The sequence below is a fragment of the Marmota marmota genome, unplaced genomic scaffold (genome assembly GCF_001458135.2).
Source record: "Marmota marmota marmota unplaced genomic scaffold, marMar, whole genome shotgun sequence".
Taxonomy (NCBI): domain Eukaryota; kingdom Metazoa; phylum Chordata; class Mammalia; order Rodentia; family Sciuridae; genus Marmota; species Marmota marmota.
The window spans coordinates 30,216,001-30,235,022 of record NW_026000108.1 but is presented as its reverse complement, the minus strand read 5'-3'; the positions used below and the strand labels follow the sequence as shown (position 1 = coordinate 30,235,022).

At 40.5% G+C, this 19,022-nt stretch overlaps 1 protein-coding gene across 1 annotated transcript in view; it reads right to left on the bottom strand.

Moving 5' to 3' along the window:
• Positions 1-844: 844 nt before the first annotated feature.
• Positions 845-19,022, bottom strand: part of Fam114a1 (family with sequence similarity 114 member A1) — a 60,647-nt gene continuing 42,469 nt past the window's right edge. Inside the window, exons 9-14 of the mRNA XM_015482030.2 lie at positions 15,487-15,578; positions 12,479-12,640; positions 11,182-11,321; positions 8,740-8,812; positions 4,473-4,526; positions 845-2,593 (exon numbers count right to left, since the gene is read on the bottom strand). Of these exons, the coding sequence (XP_015337516.1) occupies positions 2,492-2,593; positions 4,473-4,526; positions 8,740-8,812; positions 11,182-11,321; positions 12,479-12,640; positions 15,487-15,578 (623 nt within the window). The 3' untranslated portion in view covers positions 845-2,491. The remainder of the gene's footprint in view (positions 2,594-4,472; positions 4,527-8,739; positions 8,813-11,181; positions 11,322-12,478; positions 12,641-15,486; positions 15,579-19,022) is intronic.

The window sequence follows — 19,022 nt, the reverse complement described above, 5'->3', positions numbered from 1 at the left end:
GAAATGCATTTTACTTTGAATTTGAAATATGCTTTGCATGCTTTTTTTATTTAATAAAGCACAAACCCAGGACTACATTCATTATTTAGACCTTATTTTGCACTTGATGTAAGAGAAGAATCTGGCATGCTGTTGATAGTAATTGCGTAGAGTGCAATGAATCCAATTTATGTGAAGGATTATTGAAGGAATACAAAACTTCCAAGGTAAGCTGCTAAATCATTCATTCAGTGACTGACTAACATTTGCCCAGATCTGGATCCTGTGCTTTGGCAGCTTTTAAAGCAAAGCAAAGAAGCAATTATTTAAAAGTGATGTTGAAAGCTAGCACTGAAAGAGAGAAATCCTGGAGGACAGATATATGTTAAGCGATTATTTTCTCTTAATGTAATTCATAGACCATGGATCACAGAACCCTCTCTCCACCTGGCAACCTCTTACACAATACCATTAAAACATAAATGCAATGTCAGTAATGCCAACCACTTCTTTTTAATAATTATCCTGCTTTTTCTTTTTAAAGTTTCTACTCTATTTTTATTTATTTATTTATTTTTTGTGCACTAAATGGGTGCAATTAAGCTTGAAGTCTAAGTCTGGGAATCTAATTCCTTTGGAAATATTTGTTTCTCTTTTATATTTCCAGTTATTGTCTAAATCCATCTGATGCTAAAAATAATCTGTTGTGAAAAATTATAAATCAAAATTATTTCCTCTGTTGTATACATGAAAATTCTGAATTTATGAAGAGGTGAATGTAACATTTTCATCCGTTAATCACCTCCAGACTTAAAAATCACAGAAACATTTCAGGCAATCAGAAAAGGACAAAAAATTTCTTTAATTGATTCCTCAGAGAATTTTATTTTTCAAGGTTGCAAATTATGTTTTCTATTTGGCTGTTTCAGGAGATATACAAACGAAATACAGGACAGAGACAAATGAAATGCTAATGAGAAGTAGGATGACATTAAAAAATCTCTGTTTGATCTGTTGGGAACAAAGGCAGTTGACTATCTGGGGAATAAAAATAAACATGAATAAGGAATTTTTAACCCTTGCAAAGCCACAAGTTTCATTTGCCTTGGAGAGAGCCACCGGGCAGGACCTTCTTTTGCCACTGCTGGTAGGAGTGTCATTGGGGTTCTGAAATAGGTGCATCACACAGAATCCCCCCCTGCAACGCGTGCGAGATGCTCAGGAGAAGTGCCCATTGTTGATGCTCCTCCTCGCTGCAAGGTCTTCAGTGAAGTCCCCCAGGGATCAATAGAGCAATCAACCCACATATGGGCTTTCTCTGTCCTTTGCCACTGGTGAGTGTGATCAGTATGGTAGATTTTTAAGATGCAGTGATGGGATTCTACTGTGTTAAAACCCCTTTCATTTTTCTATTTGAACACTTGTAAGCTTTGCAATTATGCCACCAGGGGCTTATGATTATATGAAGTCAATTTTGAAGCACTCTTGCCAGGTGTGGTAGTGCTCACCTGTAATCCCCGCTACTTGGGAAGCTGAGGCAGGAGGATCACAAGTTTGAGGCTAGCCTGGGCAACTTTAACTTGGTCTCAAATAAAAAGGGCTGGGGCAGTAGATCAGTGGTAGAGTACCCCTGGGTTCAATCCCTAGGGTCTCCCTTCTCTCTCTCTCTCTCTCTCTCTCACACACACACACACACACACACACACACACACACACAGTTAAACTATTCTTTAATACTCCTTTTCATACATATTTTCACCGCATATATAAAGTTGGGATAAAAATAAGTTTAAGGAAGGTAGGAAGATAAACTGACAGACTATTGAAAACACTATAAATTTACCTTGTTCTTCAAATGTTTTGAGGATTAGAAAAAGTTTTAGTGTTTTCAAGTATTTTAAGAATTATTGTAAACCCTCTATCTGAAATATTTGTCTCTATGGGGGTGAGTTCATGTTCTTTTATTCTGAACACAGTATGTGCTCAATAAATGATTGTTGCAAGAATGAATGGTGATAAAGAGATATTTAGGTTTCTTTTTTGTCATACTGGGTAAAATCTGTAAGTAGTGTTATTTTTGCCCATGACATTTATGGAATAAGACAAAGTTCAGTACAAGAATTGATTTAAAGTAATGCTTATAAGAATGTGACATTTAAAGGTAGAAATTTGAACGATTAAAAGAAAGCCAGGGTCTGCTTCTGAATTTCTAACTAAATTCAGCATGCTTGACTAGAAGGATGGACATGAATGAATACTCGTGAATGAATTTCATAAGGGAAAACTTCATTATGAGCTGTGAAACTTTAAATTAACATAAAGAAAACACAATTATTTGTAAAAACGACCCTCTACATTAAGAGAAATGACAACTCTCTTTAAACTTGCATTCTCAATACTGTCTGTGCAAAATTGCTTTGTAGTGTCCTCAAAAATGGGTGTGTGTGGCCGGTTGTGTTGAAAACATCCCCTTGCATGGTGCTCAATGAAGCCGTGGGACCTGCCCTTTCCTTTAACTGGCTGGAGTCTGGCAATTGGTCTGGATATGTGACACCTGCAGGACAGGCAGCAGCAGCTGGAAGGCATCCTGAATGTAGGTTGTGCTGTTGCAGCCCTGAGAGGGAAAGAACACAGCCCAAGGTTACTCTTGCTGTCAGCCTTGACCTTGACAATCCTCCCAATTGGATGATGTTCCTTTCCGTTTGAGAAGAACATTATGAAATGTTTATAATGTTGGTGCTTACAGCAAATGTAAACACATTCTTCTAGACGGAGTATTTTTGCTCTTGTTTATACTTACAGAGAAGAATTCACTCAAAATGAGGTGAATTGCTTAAAAGCCACAGGGGCTTTTAAAGCACATCGGTGTACATATATCAGTGAACATATATCAGTGAAATCCACCGATTTCCCAGGTCAGCTTACTGCTCTGAAATCTCATGAAGGCACAGTATGAAGGAGGTCCTGTGTTAACCCATAGCTGGATAAACCAAATGGTCTGCATTAAGCTAACTGGAAAATATCATGGTACAATTATTCATGGCAAATCCTTGAACAGTGTCATCCACCCATGAGTGTTGGTGTTTTCTGCTTGGTTTGGATATCTGATATGGCCTTTAAACTTTATGGTATAAACTTTAAATGGCTTCTCTGTTTAATACTCTAGTAGCATGCTGTTTATGCACTGTGGTAGGCTACCAAACAGTATTAAACAGAGAGGCCATTTAAAGTTTAGGGTGGGGCTGGAGTATATAGCCCAGTGCTAGTGTTGGTCTAGTATGTGTGAGGCCCTGGGTTTGATCCCAGCCCCACTAAAAAAATAAATAAATAAAATAAGTAGATAAATTTAGTGTAACTAATATATATGAAGACTTCTATACGGGGGGGGGATGAGTAAACATGGGACCTCAATCTTGTGAACAATTAATCTAATGCTCTCTGGCAACCAGGGAGGGAGTTTCCTGTCCCATATTCTGCTTCTCGCTGCCAGTGCTTACTCTTAGCTGCGTCTGCCTGCTGGACATCCCTACAGCCCCCGTTCCTTCCAGTTGACTTTATTCCACTGTGTGGCTGTGTCCTAAACACTAGCACTCAGCGCCCCCACTTGTTATTTTTGTGCCTGGGATGTTTTTTGAGGACACAAGTCCTCACAATGCTACTATAAATATTTAGGTAGTCCTTCCCAAGTTTTGTAATTTCCAAAGTCTGCCATTGATGCCAACTTCAGAAAGGAAAACACCACTGTATATGCCTTGCTGGTGTTCAGCCTTGGGCTGCGAACATCTTGTGGCTTCAGGTGGGTGCCCTGTGGCCAGAGATGGGTCTGTTTCTTACAGTCTGGCCCCTAATGGAAGATTTCCTCCACCCTCCACAGGTAGAGCACAGAGCCCGTACTCCACCACCGAGGTGGCTTCCTGAGCCTTTTTCCTCCTCCACACATCACTGTTTTTGGTAAAGCCAGAGCAGTGTTGGGACAGCTCTGTGTCAGTACAGCCCCTGGTGAGCAGGCAGATAGGGGATGGTGGCCTGGTCACTGCACAGAGGGGAAATAGCCTGCTTGTCATTTCTTTTTAACCAGCCTGGAGCTCAGGCCCAGTTAAGCCAAAGGTTACTGTGAATGGAGGGAAGTGCTCATTTTAACAAAAATCACCACGGAGCAAGGAGCCCTCATCGTAGCCAATAATCATATTGTTAAATCTAGTGTCAAACTTGACAGCAGAAATCTGCCTCTGCCAGAGGAAACAGAGATGGAAATAACACACAAGCTTAGCATTTCTTTTTATAATCAGGGATTCTTGAAAATTGGGTATTGTTGCTTGACCAGAGGATTTACAGCTGGTTGAGCTACACAAACGTACTCAAAAGAGACTGTTGGTGATAAGATTTTGAATTGCAATACAATGTGGTGCCTGGGAGAAAGACAAAGAAGGAAAAAAACTATAGCTTCCACCTTGGCTTTGATCAGAAGCGCCCTCTCTCCTGTGGCTACTTACCTCTAACAACACGCTATTGATCATGGGGTTAAGAACCTCAGCCTTCTTCTTGCTCTGTGGGATCAAAAGTATGAAATTGACAGATTAGGGGCTTGGGCTGCAAGGCTTGCCATGTAAAATAAAATGTAAGACACTAGCTCTGTTGAAGGGGAGGCGTGGAATGCTGACTGTGTAGGCCAGGCTTCGTATTTCGTGCTTCCCCTACACCATCTCATTTAATTCTGACATTTAATTTCTCACTTAAACTCCTAGGAGGTAGGTAAGTACTGTAATAATCCCAATTTCAACATGAGGAATGGGAATCAGGAAGGTTGAGTAATTAGTGTAAGGCCACATAGCTAGAAATGTAAACTCAGACCTTTTTAACTATTGAAACTACTTATAGTAGGTCTGGGAGTTTGGTGAGGTGAACTGAACAAGTACATAGTTGGATACTATATTTAAATTTTGATAATTTGTTCATCATTTTTGTACTTTTTATTGTAAAAATACTGCATTAAATATCTATATAGCTTACTTTTTTTTCCCCTAATTTTTCTCCTGGACACTCTCAAATTTTGCAGGAGGGTTAAGTCCTTCATTTACCTCTCCTAGTCTCAGCCCTATTCTAGTCTCTCCTCCCAATCCTTTGCATCTTTTAGATGCAAACAGAAGTACTTGGCTATAGTGCATCTTCCAGAAGAGCAGCAAAATTATAGCATCCTTAAATATATTTTTCAAACAGGTCTGCAGATCTGAGTTTGAAAAACATGAATATATGTAAAGTATGGGCTGCAAAGCCTAGTTAAAAGCAGGTGTTCAAAAAGTGAGAGTGAGTGTTAAGTAGCCTTACCCTTAGTTATGTGATTGTTCTATCAAACAAGTCTCCACTATCTAAAATGCTGGGGCTGGGGCTGTAGCTCAGTAGCAGAGCACTTATCTAGCATGCGTGAGGCATTGGGTTCGATCCTCAGCACCACATAAATAAATAAAAAAAAAAGGCATTCTGTCCATCTACAACCACAAAAAGAATTTAAAAAAATAAAATGTTCAACCTACTTTTAGATGATAAATTATTAAAGGAACTGGAGAGAGAGAGAGAATACGCTTAATATGTCGGTTTCCCTTACTGTAATGCAAGAGTTTGTGGCAAACAAAAGCATATAAATTAAATATCTCTTCCCAGAGCAGACCACTTTCATTGACGTTATTGAAGGTAAAGTAATGCCCTACAGAGGAAATCGTAATGGAGTCTTGGGAAAAAACTCTTTAAAAACCCAGTCATTTTAGTAAGTAACCAGATAATCTATTATGGTATTTGCTTTCATGTTTATTTGATTATCAATAAACCTCTAAAATATAATCAAAATGAGGGCAATAAAATGACATTGGTTTTCAGAATCAATGAGATGTGCAGGCAATTTAAATAGAGTCTGGAGAGCGATATATACTCATTATCTTCAAGTTATGAATAATGGCTGTTTTAGAGAACAGAAACAATGACTTGATGCAAATGATTCATCATAGCACAAGATTAGGGGCATTATTGTGGTGAGATGGCATTTCAGGAAATTCTATTTTAGATTCAGGTTTTTCTTTCTCTGAAATGATACTGTGTGTGGTCCTGGTTTTGTGCATGCAAACGTCTGTACACATCCATACATATGCACACTTATACAAGTTCAAGTACACACCATCTGCTAGAGCCTTGCTACATAAAATGTGGACTGGGGGTCAGGAACATTCTAATCATCTGAGAGCTTATTAGCAATGAAGCCGCTCAGTGTTCATCCCAGGTGTATTGAATCAGAATGTGCATTTTAACAAGGTCTCCAGGTGATTTGTGTGCCCATTAAGGTTTGAGAAACACAGTGCTGGAATATAATATGTGAAAGGGAAGGGAAAACAATACTATGAAAAAAATTCACTAATGTAGATAAATTAACATAAGGCATATAAACATATATAAACATATACACACTCCCCTAGATGATCATAGAACACCAAACAATTGGCTCTTTGTCTGGTGCATCTGATGGGCAGCTGATTGAGAGATCTACTGAGAGGCCTGGGTGACCTGTGGATCACCCCTCTGGGCTTGGTTTCCTTGTCTTGTGAACTGTGTGAAGGAGCAAGGGTAGAGAACAGGAGAGCCCTGGGAACCTGAATTGCCAAGTCTATCCCATTCCTGATTAAGCCCTCACACCTCTTTGTAAACCTAGCATTTCCACTGAAGTCTGTGGGCACTGGGTAACTTAGATGACACCGAGCACACTAATGCATTCTCTCTGTAAACTTCCATCTCCCCCCTCACTGCTTGCAAACAGTGAAGGTCTATGGCTGAAGGTCTAAAATTAGACAAATGTAAAAGCTGCTATTTTGCAAAAGAGGAGGGTCAAACCAGGTTCCTTGAAAGCAGAATGAATAGGCAGTTTGTAGCTCACCCTTTTGCCTGAGTCACCTATAGAAGTATAGGGTCCACAATTATTTTTGGCTTCTTCAAAGAATTGCTCTTAGTACTTCCCATAAGGGGAAAGGGGTACACTCCATAGCCAGGTGGGTCTTCATGATATGACCCTATCCCTAGTCACTGCTGAGTGATATCAAGGTGGACCTTTGACTCATGCTGATCAGCCTCAGAAACCTTTTCAACCAGGAAATAGGAATCTGAATGGAGAGAACACAGGGACTAGGAAGTGCTGTTGTTGAGTCACATTAATAGCAGCACTTTCAGAGCATGGGTATGAGCTCTGGAGGTTTTCCACTACCTTTCATAAAGCCCCATTTTAATCTAAAACATTTAGAATTTGCTTCTGTTGCTTCTTGTTTTGGGTTGAAATGTTCCCTCCCGAAAAGGAAATACACATTGAAGTTCTAAGCCCAAGGACCTCAGACTATGGTCTTATTGGAGAAAGGGTTGTTGCAGCCATATTGATCACACTCTAATCCAACATGAATGGTGTCCTTACAAGAAGAGGAAAATCTGGACACAGAGATGCATGGAGCAAAACAATGTGACGACCCACAAGGAGAAAATGATCATAAGAAGACAGAGATACTGGAGGATTTTAGTCACGAACCAAGGAAAGCTTTGGGCTCCCAGAAGCTGGAAGAAGCTGAGAAGGATACTCCCTAGAGTCTTCAGAGAAAGCATGGCCCTGCTGACACCCAGGTTTCAGACTTCTAGTGTCCAGATCTGTGAGAGTAAATTTCAGGTTTTATGCTACCCAGTTTGTGGCACGTTGTTATAGTAGTCCTGGAAAACTAACATACTTGGAACCAAAAAAACACCATTACTAAAACAGGATTTAAACCCTGTTGTTAATGTTTTTTTGGTTAAAGCTGAAGTGTGGCAATACTTCCAAAATAAACTGTGTAGCTTATAAAATAGACTGAGGGTACAGTGAATAAGAAAACCCAAGATTAATTATTTTAATATATCACAGATATTAAGTGATGAAAGGGATTTTCATTTGACACTTTATTTATTTCACAGTGCTGGGGACTGAACCCAGGGAAAATGCTCTAACACTAAGCTATACCTCTTGCCCCTGACACTATTTATTTATTAACAAATTATGAAAACCAGGCCCACAGAGATCTGAAAACTCACTCAACATCTCAGATGTCTGAGACATGGGACTAGAACCTAGTGGGAGGAGAGCACTAGGCTGCCTAATGTTAGACAAGGTGCTCTTGGCCTAATTTTAGCAAACATCCTGGCATGGCTTCTGTCTGTGGAGGTCCCCAAAAAGGTATTGCACACAATGGAATATTACTCAGCCATAAAGAAGAATGAAATTATGGCATTTTCTGGTAAATGGATGGAACTGGTGAATATCATGCTAAGCGAAACAAGCCAGTCCCCAAAAAACAAAGGCTAAATGTTCTTTCTGATATGTGGACGCTAATCCACAATAAGGGAGGGGAAGAATAGAAGTTCATTGGAACAGACAAAGGGGAATGAAGGGAAGAAAGAGGGATGGGAAGAGGAACGACAGTAGAATGAATTGGACACAACTTTCCCATGTTCATATATGAATACATAGCCAGTGTAACTCCACATCCTGTACAACCACAAGAATGGGATCCTAGCTGGAACAAGTTATACTTATTATATATATATATTTATAAAAATGTGTCAAAATATGCTCTACTGTCATGTATATCTAGGAAGAACAACAACAATAATGAAAAGGTGCTGCATATCCCACTCTTTCTTTCAGACCTACTTCCCTTAAAAAAGTAAATTTTTTGAAAAAAAAAATGATAAATATTATAATCTCACCCCAACAGTTGTTAAAAACTTCGTAAACTTCTTGGATAAGGAAGCCACTTCATTGCACATTGCTGTAGTTAACCTGAAATAAGAAAAAAGAGGTTTGAGGATTTTTAATAAAGGAAAAAATTTAATTGTCATGACAATTATTGATATGAATGCATGTTATGTCTAAAAGGATGGAACTCAAGTTTGAAGTTGCTCAACAGAAATGGCAGCTGAGTTTTCCTCAACAATCTTCCATGATTTATAATCACAGTTTAATCAAATTCTGGTTTTTCTCTCCATGCTTAATTAAAGAATAATCATCTAGTTCCTTTGACCTCTTTTTAGAATCAAAACCTTGTGCAGGAAAATATCAAGCGTGAGCTCCACATCTATAGGGGCATAAACTCTGCCAGCTGGCTTTTCTCCAGCTATTTGGTCATTTAAAAAAAAAATAATGAATATTCACTGAGGCACTCTGTTAAGTTCTTATATTCCTAATCATATTTAACCCTCATAGTGTCCTCATAGATTACAGCATTATTCCCATTTTATATAGATGAAGAAACTGACTGTTATGAGAGTGAATGACCTATCTAGGCATATGGTAGTAGGTAGTAGAGAGGGGAGATTCAAACTCAGGTGTCTCTATGTTTTGATTATGCTTTTTACCAGATGCCTCAAAATAAAGATCCTACAGAATGTTTTAAAGACTTATATCCAATTTCCTTTGGCCATTCTACTTCTACCCTAAGAAAATGAAGTAAGGTAGAAATATTTAATGAAAACCACATTTATCCTGACATTATAGATGACAAAACTGGAAACAATCTAATTGCCTAATCATATAAGTTCTGTCTAATTTTCTCCTAACAATTAGTGTATGACTTTTGTGAATAGTGATTAAAATACTATTGGGAAAAACAACCCCCAAGTTAAGAATCTTATATGTTACAAGACCTAGTGAAGTCATTAGGTGTTTCTGACAAACAGAAGTCCCATGTAACCTACGCATTCAGGTTTGATGAGCTATATCCCTCCATCCATCCATCCACTCAAAACTTATCTGCAAAAAATATCAAGAATAAGGCCAGCAGGCAGTCCCAATTCTATGTTCCTGGGCAGGGGGGTGTAGAAACAGTCATCGTATGGAAAAGTCAGAGGCTTAGAAGGGTTGGGACAATCAGGGATGGGAATCAGAAAGGAGCTAAGAGCAAGGTCCCGCTATCCACATGCAGGAGCTTGTGAACTTCAGCTCTCCTCTTACAAATCAGCACTACAAAGGTAAAACAGTACCTAGATATTGGCCTTGATAGTTGAAGCTTTTACTGTTTTGTCCTTTCCTCTTTTTTCTATATTGTTGAAGAAAGTACATAATCTTTTTAGGAATATTACAGGGGTGGATTATGTGGTTCTTCTAACATCCTTGATTTTATATGCTTAGATATGAAAGTCTAGACTAGATGACAAATCTTACAAGTGAGAAAAAATGGCATCAGGACAACGACACTAATAGTGACTTTTTGGAAAGTCCTTCAATTAAAACTGACTCCCTAACTTACTCTGTCAAATGCAGTAAGCCGTAAGCAAAGATCAGTTAGCTGGCGAAGGGAATCAGAGTACTGGGACATGTATGTATGTGTGTGTGCCCCCATATATTTTCAGAAGGCTCCTATTCTGTTCCTGTTCTTAATAATAATGAGAAAATATTTGGATAGATGCTAATTTTCTGTATCATAATAGTCAAGTGCATAACACTTAATGATTTATTTTTCATCTCCATACCAACTATTTTCATGAATACTCTGTACCCAAGTATTTTCATGTGTATGTGTATATACATATCTATCTATCTTTCTCTCTCTATATGTATATGTAGCTATATTACATATATATTTTTTAATTTTACCAAATAAACTAATAATAGTTACTATTTATTGAAGAACAAAAACTAGGAACACACACACACACACACACAACACACACGAGTGCACAATCCACAGTGAATTGGCTTGTTACATTAGTGTCCATCATCACCAGAGCTCAGGACAAGCGGAGCTGGTCTGAGTCCCTGGGAAAGGTGAAGTGTGTCTCTTTATTTTTGTGAAACTAGCTGAGAAGTCACATTAGAGTGTCCTTCCTCTATTTGTATGGTATGTTGAAAATATAATTTTCCCAAAGCTCTGTACTTCTAAGACTTCAGCCTATTAAAATAAACACTTTCATAGCTCTGAATGATTTAGTGTGTCTTTCCTTAAAACCCTTCATCAATAATTCCTAGAGTGTTCATCATCTTCTTGCTAACACAATGCATTTCTTAAGGGCATCCTCATTTCTTAGATGACCACAGAACAAGGGAATTAGTTGAGTTGAAACCCAAACCTTTAGTTGTTCAGGGTGTGTGTATACAAGTGGCACAGATATGTATGTACACTTGAAAAAATAAGAATTAAAAGTTGCACTTACTTTATCAGCACTTTTGCTTGGTCCTGAGCTGGTTTCTCCTCTTCTTGTCCGTGAAGAATTAATTCTGCCACTTTGTGAAGCTGCTCGATACAGCGCGCAGTGACTTCTGCCAGACTTTCAATGGACAACATGTACACTTCCTGGTAGGAAAAAAGGCAAGAAAATTATCTGCTGAGCGGATGCTTTTTAATAAAGGCCTGTGACATTAAAACTTAATGGTTCTTTGCTTTTGGTCCTGGGGATTGAACCCAGGGCCTTGTACATGCCGAGCACATGTTTTGCCACTGAGCTACACTTCTGGTCCCTAAACAGAATTCTTCATTAGCAAAAAAACAAATAAAACATGAAAAAGTTGTACATCTAAAACTTTTCTAAGTGAAATGCTACCAATAAAATGGAAATGCTCCCAGGTCCCCAGGGAATGTGGCAAGCCTATTCACAATTGTGTCCCCAACAGTATGAGCAATATTGGGACCCAGCAGACAGGTGCTAAAAAGGTGTGTGGAAGGGAGGCTAGATGGACAGACGTTGGCTGCCATTTTTCCTTAGAGAGATCTAGTTTGAAAAGCTACTTTCTTTCAAATTAAAATTCAACATAAGGTGCAGTTATTGCAAACTCCTTTTCGAACATGAGCAGGACAAGTATGCACACATAAATTTATTAAACGACGGAACAAAGGCTACGGCAATGAAAGTTTCTGAAAAACAGCTTCAGTTACCTCATTAGTTATGGAGCATAAAGACGTTTTATAGTAACAAATTTGCATGAGATGGCAATTTACTCTAAAGATAAATCAATTATGTTCTTAAAGGTCTTTTCCCCTTTAAATTATAATTGCAAAGCAATGGAGAAAAGCTACAAGTTCCACGCTAAGCTACAAACTGTCTTGGCAGAGAGGATTTTTTTTGTGTTTATTACATTCCTACTCATATTTCTATAATGTCAGACAAGGTACAAATCATAAGACAACGGCCCCTCCTCACTTAAAATTAGGCTGCTAAACCAGGCACAGTGGCAAACGCCTGTAATCCCAGCTGTGTGGGAGGCTGAGAGAGAAGAATCTCGCAAGTTTGAGGCCAGCCTCAGCCACTTAGTGAGACCCTGTCTCAAAATAAAAAAAAATTTAAAAGGCTGGGGGGTGGGTGCAGTTTAGTGGCAGAGAGTCCCTGGGTTCAATCCCCAGGAACCTCCCCCCCCCAAAAAAAAACTACCCCAAAACACAGAAAACAAAAAGGCTCCTAATAAAAGTAACACATTAGGGTCGCCCAGCCGGTGAACAATGGAGAATAAATTTACCTCTACAGTCTTAGTTCCTTTTTCTTCCTTTTTGCTTTCTTGAGGGTCTTCAGCTTTCTCTTCTTTTTCTTCCTTTTTAGTTTCCTCCTCTGACTCTTTGGCCACATCCACTGACACCGTGGTTTGGTCCTCTTCCACCCAGTCGTGAGCTTTCTTCATGGCCTGCAACGCGCCCAACCAAAGAATAGGTGTAGTGTGCAACAGTGAAAACTAAGCCATCCCAACCCCAAATTGCTCTAAACCTCAAGGGGGGAAATTTCAGATGTTTTAAAAGTGGTGGGTCCATTCCTTAGCCTCTTTAAAAGACACTACTGATATTGGTAAAAATATAATTTTTTTTTGGAAAGGGGAACAGAATAGAAAATATGGAGAGAATATTGAAAGACCTGAGAATGCTTTGGATACTGTAATTATTAGCAATTTTTTGGGAGGGAGCTGAATCCAGGGGCACTTAACTACTGGGAGCTGAATCCAGGGGCATTTAACTACTGAGCCATGTTCCCAGCCATTTATTTATTTATTTATTTAGAGACAAGTTCCCCCCAAGTTGCTTAGGGTCTTGCTAAGTTGCTGAGGCTAGCCTCGAACTTGCCATCCTCTTGTGTCAGCCTCCTGAGCTGTGATTAAAGGCATATGCCACTGAGCCTGGCTATTAGCACATATTAATAGTACAAAATAAACAGGTTTCCCTGTGACATTTTCATACAAGCATCTAATGCACTTTGGTTGTATCTATCCAGCGTTTTAGAAGGAAGTTCAGATTAAGAATAAAAATGACAATGACACTGACAAATCTATAGACTTTTTTCACTTTTCATGACCAACAATAAAAGATTATCAGTACTTTTTCATCTATAGGTTAGAAATTTAGCCAGAGTCAGGGCTAAAGTAAATGTCCTGATCTGATATGTTTCATGAACCTAATAATGTGTCACGCTGGGCAGATGAAAGATGGCTCTGCTCCTCCTGATTCATAGCAGGTCTTCCCACCTCCAAGGGGAGAAGCGGTGCTGCTGGAAAGACCTGGTGCTTGTCTGTGACCAGCTTAATTTCCGTCACTATCTGTGGCTGTAAAAATCATGGCTAAATTGAAGGTGCAGACATCATCTCCCCTGTTATTCCTGAACTTAGGGCAGACTTGCCCAGATTTTATCATTGTTGAAGCTGTTTGCTTAAGCGAAGGTTGTTTCTCAGTTTATGCTAAAACGACTGATTTTCAAGCTTGGATGTCAACATTTAACAAAGTACTGAATGGCAAGTTAGCCATAACTGTCCTTGCTGTGTCCTCTTAGGGATTAACGCTGACTCTGTTATGTAAATAAACCAGAGCAACCTTGCAGCCACCACTGGTTCCCTCCAAGCAGCAGCAGGTGCCATAGGGAGATGGATGAGGCAATTTCCCACTGTGTTCAAGTCACTGACCTGCCAGAAGCAGTGACCCCCATGGGAGATAAAGAAATAACTCATCTCACCACCACCTCACTACCTCATTCTGCCCTTTCCTTGCCTACCTTGATAAATGAATGCCTATGTAAAGCAGTGCTCGCTAAGAAAAAATAAAAAAGGAGAGAGAGAATATCACATAGCTTTTAGTAATTAATGATTGGTGTCCTCTTAAGAAATTCTACAGCAAAACCTTGTACTAACCTGCAAAGTATTATTAGAGGTACCCAGACTGTTCGAGCTGGACTATTCTTAGATGTGAGGTTGCAGTGTAAGAGGCCCCTTTAAAATTAGGAACTGTCAAGCCTCAAATTGTTTTTTTCTAGTCGCAGCCATTGTCCTGCTCACCTGTTCTTTGAGGTACTTTCTCCATCCCAGCTACCTACAGGTAATCATCTCAGGCTGAGAGTGGAAGCTGAGTTGCCTCCCCACAGCATCAGGAGAACCAGATTGTAACTGATTCCTCCGCTGCGTCTAGTAGGCACGTTTCTTGGATTTTGCTCCCCACTTAGGAGGATCCTGCCCATGAACTGAAACATTTGTGTAAGATGGGGGAAGCAGTCTTCCCAGTTCTGGCCAAAATGCAACTAAATTAATTTTCCCTTTTTATATCATGCCACACTCTGGCTGGGCACAAATCACAAGCCACTGAAGCAGGAACAAACTTTATTTCTGAACTCCACCAGCACACTCCACACACGCTCCCCCGGAACTATCCCGAACCCCACACAGCTCTTCCAGGAACCAGCCACCGGAAATATCTCCTCTGGAAATCCTTCCTCCTGCACTTTCCCAACCAATGGGAACTCTCAGGGAATCCCCAGAGAACTCCAAAGTAGCAGCTGAGGTGGATAGTAATGCCTCACCTGTCAACCAATACTATTGGCAAAATGCCAGGGGCCATTCCGACTCAGCTGTGGCTCTCAGCAATATCATTTTTCTCTTATTCTGGAAGCAGGCAGGAGGGTGGGCGTGACCTTAGATTCCCAGTACCAGTAGCAACATCCCAAGGGGAGGAGACCTGTGGTCTACCTAGCTGAGGGCATCTCTCTGCCTAATTCTGGAAAGTCTCTTTAAGAAGCTGGGTGTAGGGGGAGTGGAATTTGAAAAAGTCTCCGGGTGATTCTGTTTCCCTCTTCCTTTCTACATCCTAAAGATAAACACCGCTCTGATAGAACATTCTATTTCACCAGGAGAGGGTCAATGACTTGTTCAAGGTTGCAAGGTGATTACTAATAAAGCTGCAACTACAACACTGTCTCCTGATAGTCTGGAATGTTCTCTATCATAGCACTTCATTACGTTGCCACACAATATCCTTGTTTGTATGTGGTGCTGAGGATCGAACCCAGGCGCACGCATGCCAGGCGAGCGCGCTACCTCCTGAGCCACATCCCCAGCCCCCCAGTTCTTAATTACAGACCTCAAACTCCCTTCCCTCCACTGTGCCCTGTGGGGTTTGGGGTTTTTCCATTTCATGGAAAAATTCTCTGGAATTTTACAACTGAGACCCACCCCCACACCCCTTTCGAACCCCCCAAAACTCAGAATCAGAAGGTTCTGACCTTATTGAGTTTGTCAGGAGTGGCGGCGACATGTAATTCAAAGAGAAGCTCTGTAAGCATGCTAGCAAATTCTTCTCCCTTTTCTTCTAAGCCTAGAAATAGAACGTGACAGAAGTTAAGAAGCGTGATTTATGTTTCTTCCTTCAGAATGTGGCAGCTCCCTCGACTTTCAAGGCTATAGTCAGGGTAGGCCGAGCGGGGGCCGTGGCAGTGTGCCCTCCGGCTGCTGCAGACGCGGACGGGGTCCCTTGGCAGCCGCAGCGAGTCAGCTGCAGAGGCCTTGTTGCTGGCGGTGCATTGGGACACCCCCGGGCTGGCCTGAAGACAAGAGGGTAGGGAGGGGCCGTGTCTGTCTGGTTCACAGCTGTAAGTAATCAATAGCTATTTGTTGAAAGAAAGACTGAATGAACAAACGACTGACCTCCGCCAGGCCTGGCAGACCTGGGACAGCCTTGTTGATGTGCAGACTGGTTATGCTTCGCATTGCAACCCTAGCGATCCCCAGAGTGCCCTTCCACGTCCACAGAGCCACCATGCTAGGAGACTGAATTGAGTCTCCATGGGGCGTGCACTACCTGATGTAGCAACGCCATCTCTCTGGAGAAAAATTCCCCAGGTTTCCTAGGACACCTGCCCGTCTTCTAATACTTCTTGAAGATCCATTTTTCTCTTCAGACTGGAAACTATCAAAGGACAGAGCCAGGATTTATTTGGCTCACTCATAAACCCACAGCATCTAACGCTGTGTCTGGAACATAGTCTGTGCTAATATGAATATTTATTGACTCAATGATTTATTAATGAATTACATAATAGACAATATATTATCATATATCATAAAATAAAAATAAATGAGTGGGAAATAGAAAGCTTTAAAAGCTACAATCTCATTTCTCTCATTTGTATGTATAAGGCAATGCCATTTTTAACGTTTCTGGTAGGTGTGAATGAATTGATAACATAATGGATTTATTCCCTATTTGGGGGAAAAAATAGCCTCATGAATGTGGTCTGACTACACAATCTGAAAACCCACTGAGAAGCCTCTCCACTATTGCCTGTGGGTGAAGGCACTACCTTCAGGGAGAACTCAGCAGTGTGACAGATAGGGTACCCAGCACCTGTCTGGATGTGCTATTTTTAGTTTTATAGACAAATGGTTAGTCTGCAGCTCATGAAGATAGCCAGGATAGCTCATGGGTCTTTGTTCAAAACATTTGGCTTAGTTCAGTTTTTATTACTTATAATTCATAGAGTCTCATGAGGGAGACAGGTTAATAAACAAAACATAAGCAAAACATATATATGTCAAGTGATAAGTTTTATGGAGAAGTATAAACCAAAGGCAAGGAATGGGGGTAGCCGGGGCTTGGAATTTTAAATAGGAGATGCTGTGGTCTGAATGTTTGAGTCCCTACAAATCCATATGTTGATACCAAAGTGATGGTACAAGGTGGGGCTTTGGGAAGGTAATCAGATCATCAGCATGAAACACATGAATGAGATTAGTGCCCTTGTGAAAGACCTCCAGGGTCAGGCCGGCCTCTTCCATCATGTGAAGATGCCACTAGAGGGCGCTGTCTATGACCCAGAGACTGGGTCCTCATAGACCCGCCCGCCCCCCCCCCCAGCCCCCCCATTTTGGACTTCCTAGTCTCCTGAACTATGAGAAATGATTCCATGAGATTTGATTCCATCAAAAGCTGAGATTCTCTCCACCGGACAGAGGTCTTGGACTCATCCTCTGCAGGTAGACAAATAAGAGGGTGGGTGGGGCAGGCACACCTGGGCAGCAAGGACATGGTGCCATCTCCAAGCTGCCTGGTCCTTCTGGTTCTGTGTAAGGCCATGCTGCAGTGCAGAAAGAGCCCTGGACGGGGACTCACCAAGTGTGGGTTCCACTCAGCTCCTATACTTAGTGGCTATGTGGCCTGGGACTACACAATACTTTCTCTCCTTCCATTTCCCTCTGTATAACCCAAAGATAGTAAAAACCACCTGTCTCCTTTTCAGACCCAATAGTACAATGACTGTGGAAGTGATTTGTAGACATGGAAACTCTGTGTAAATAAACCGTTAGGTGATACCTAGATATACACATGGGGAGATTGAGCATATTTGGGAAGAACTGGCACTAAATTAGAACACAAGTACTTTGGGTAGTTCCAGCTTTTGAAAGTGCATTAATTTTATAAAATACACACCAATATCTTAGCATGCATTTTATGGAAAAAAAATCACAGAGAAAACTGGAAGTAGATAAAAAGATATGATAATATATATTGCAAGAAAGACTATTATTGCAAACTCTTGGTCCCTACAAATGGCCGAGAAGATCTTCCCTAACGCAGTAAACATAGAAAACGGTCGTTTAAAATCTCCTCACAGCCAGGGTAAACTAAATTAGAGACCCATGGCAGTGTGATGAAATTACATCTGCTGGAAAGACAAACACGCAAATCATTAGGTAACATTATTAAATGTGCAGGAGCCTGATATTAATCTAAAAACGATACTTTATTACACTTTCTGAGACTCCCAAATAAATGATTTAGTTGTTAAGAGGCTTTTAGGAATATGTATGTTTATAAGAAAAAAAATGAGGAAAATGTTTTGGTTGCTTCCAGAATTTTGCTCCCTGATTTTCTGCTCACCCCACTGATAAAATTCCTCTCTGAGGCTTTTGGGGAACCCCACAGTCTTTCTTGGAGTTGTGACACTGTCATAATTGGGCTGATTTAATGACAAGGCCTCTGTTCTTTTCTCCCAGTGCTTCATTAAGTGTTTGAATGGCGTTTATTTATTAAATTAAGTTAATTAAATTTAATAGTGTTTTGATAATCTGGAGATGCCCTTTGGGAAAAATGGATATATTACAGGAGATAATAGGGTTTTATCCCTTTAGGAGAGACAAATCTACCATGTTTGAAAGCATGCTGTCTAGCACTTCCGTGTGTATGTGTGTGTGTGTGTGTGTGTGTAACTAAAAAAATCTCAATTTACTGAAGCTATACATTAAAAAGGGAGCACATCACCCATAGTAACATTTTCTTTTTTTTTGGTACCAGGGATTGAGCCCAGAGGCACTTAACCACTGTGCCACATCCCTTCTTTTTTCTTTTTTAAATTTTATTTTCTTTAGAGACAGGGTCTCACTGAGTTGCTTAGGGCCTTGCTAAGTTTCTGAGGCTGGCTTTGAACTTGTGATCCTCCTGCCTTAGCCTCCGAAGCCACTGGGATTTATAGGTATGTGCCACCGCACCCGGCAACATTTTCTATTAAACACTATGCAATCAAGTGTCGTCTCCAAGGAGTGGCACCAGTAGGGAGGCAATACTGCCTTCATTTGTATTGGCAACAATATCTCTTTGGTGTTGGGGGAACTTGGGTCCTTTTGGATCCTTTCTGAATGATACCTGCAGCAGGACCAAGGTTGTGGAACTTGAAGAGGAACAGATTGATGGTTGTGGTGACTGATAATCTGGGAAGGGGCATCTATTAGCTTATTTAGGGTCCACAGTTAGAACTAGTGTTTT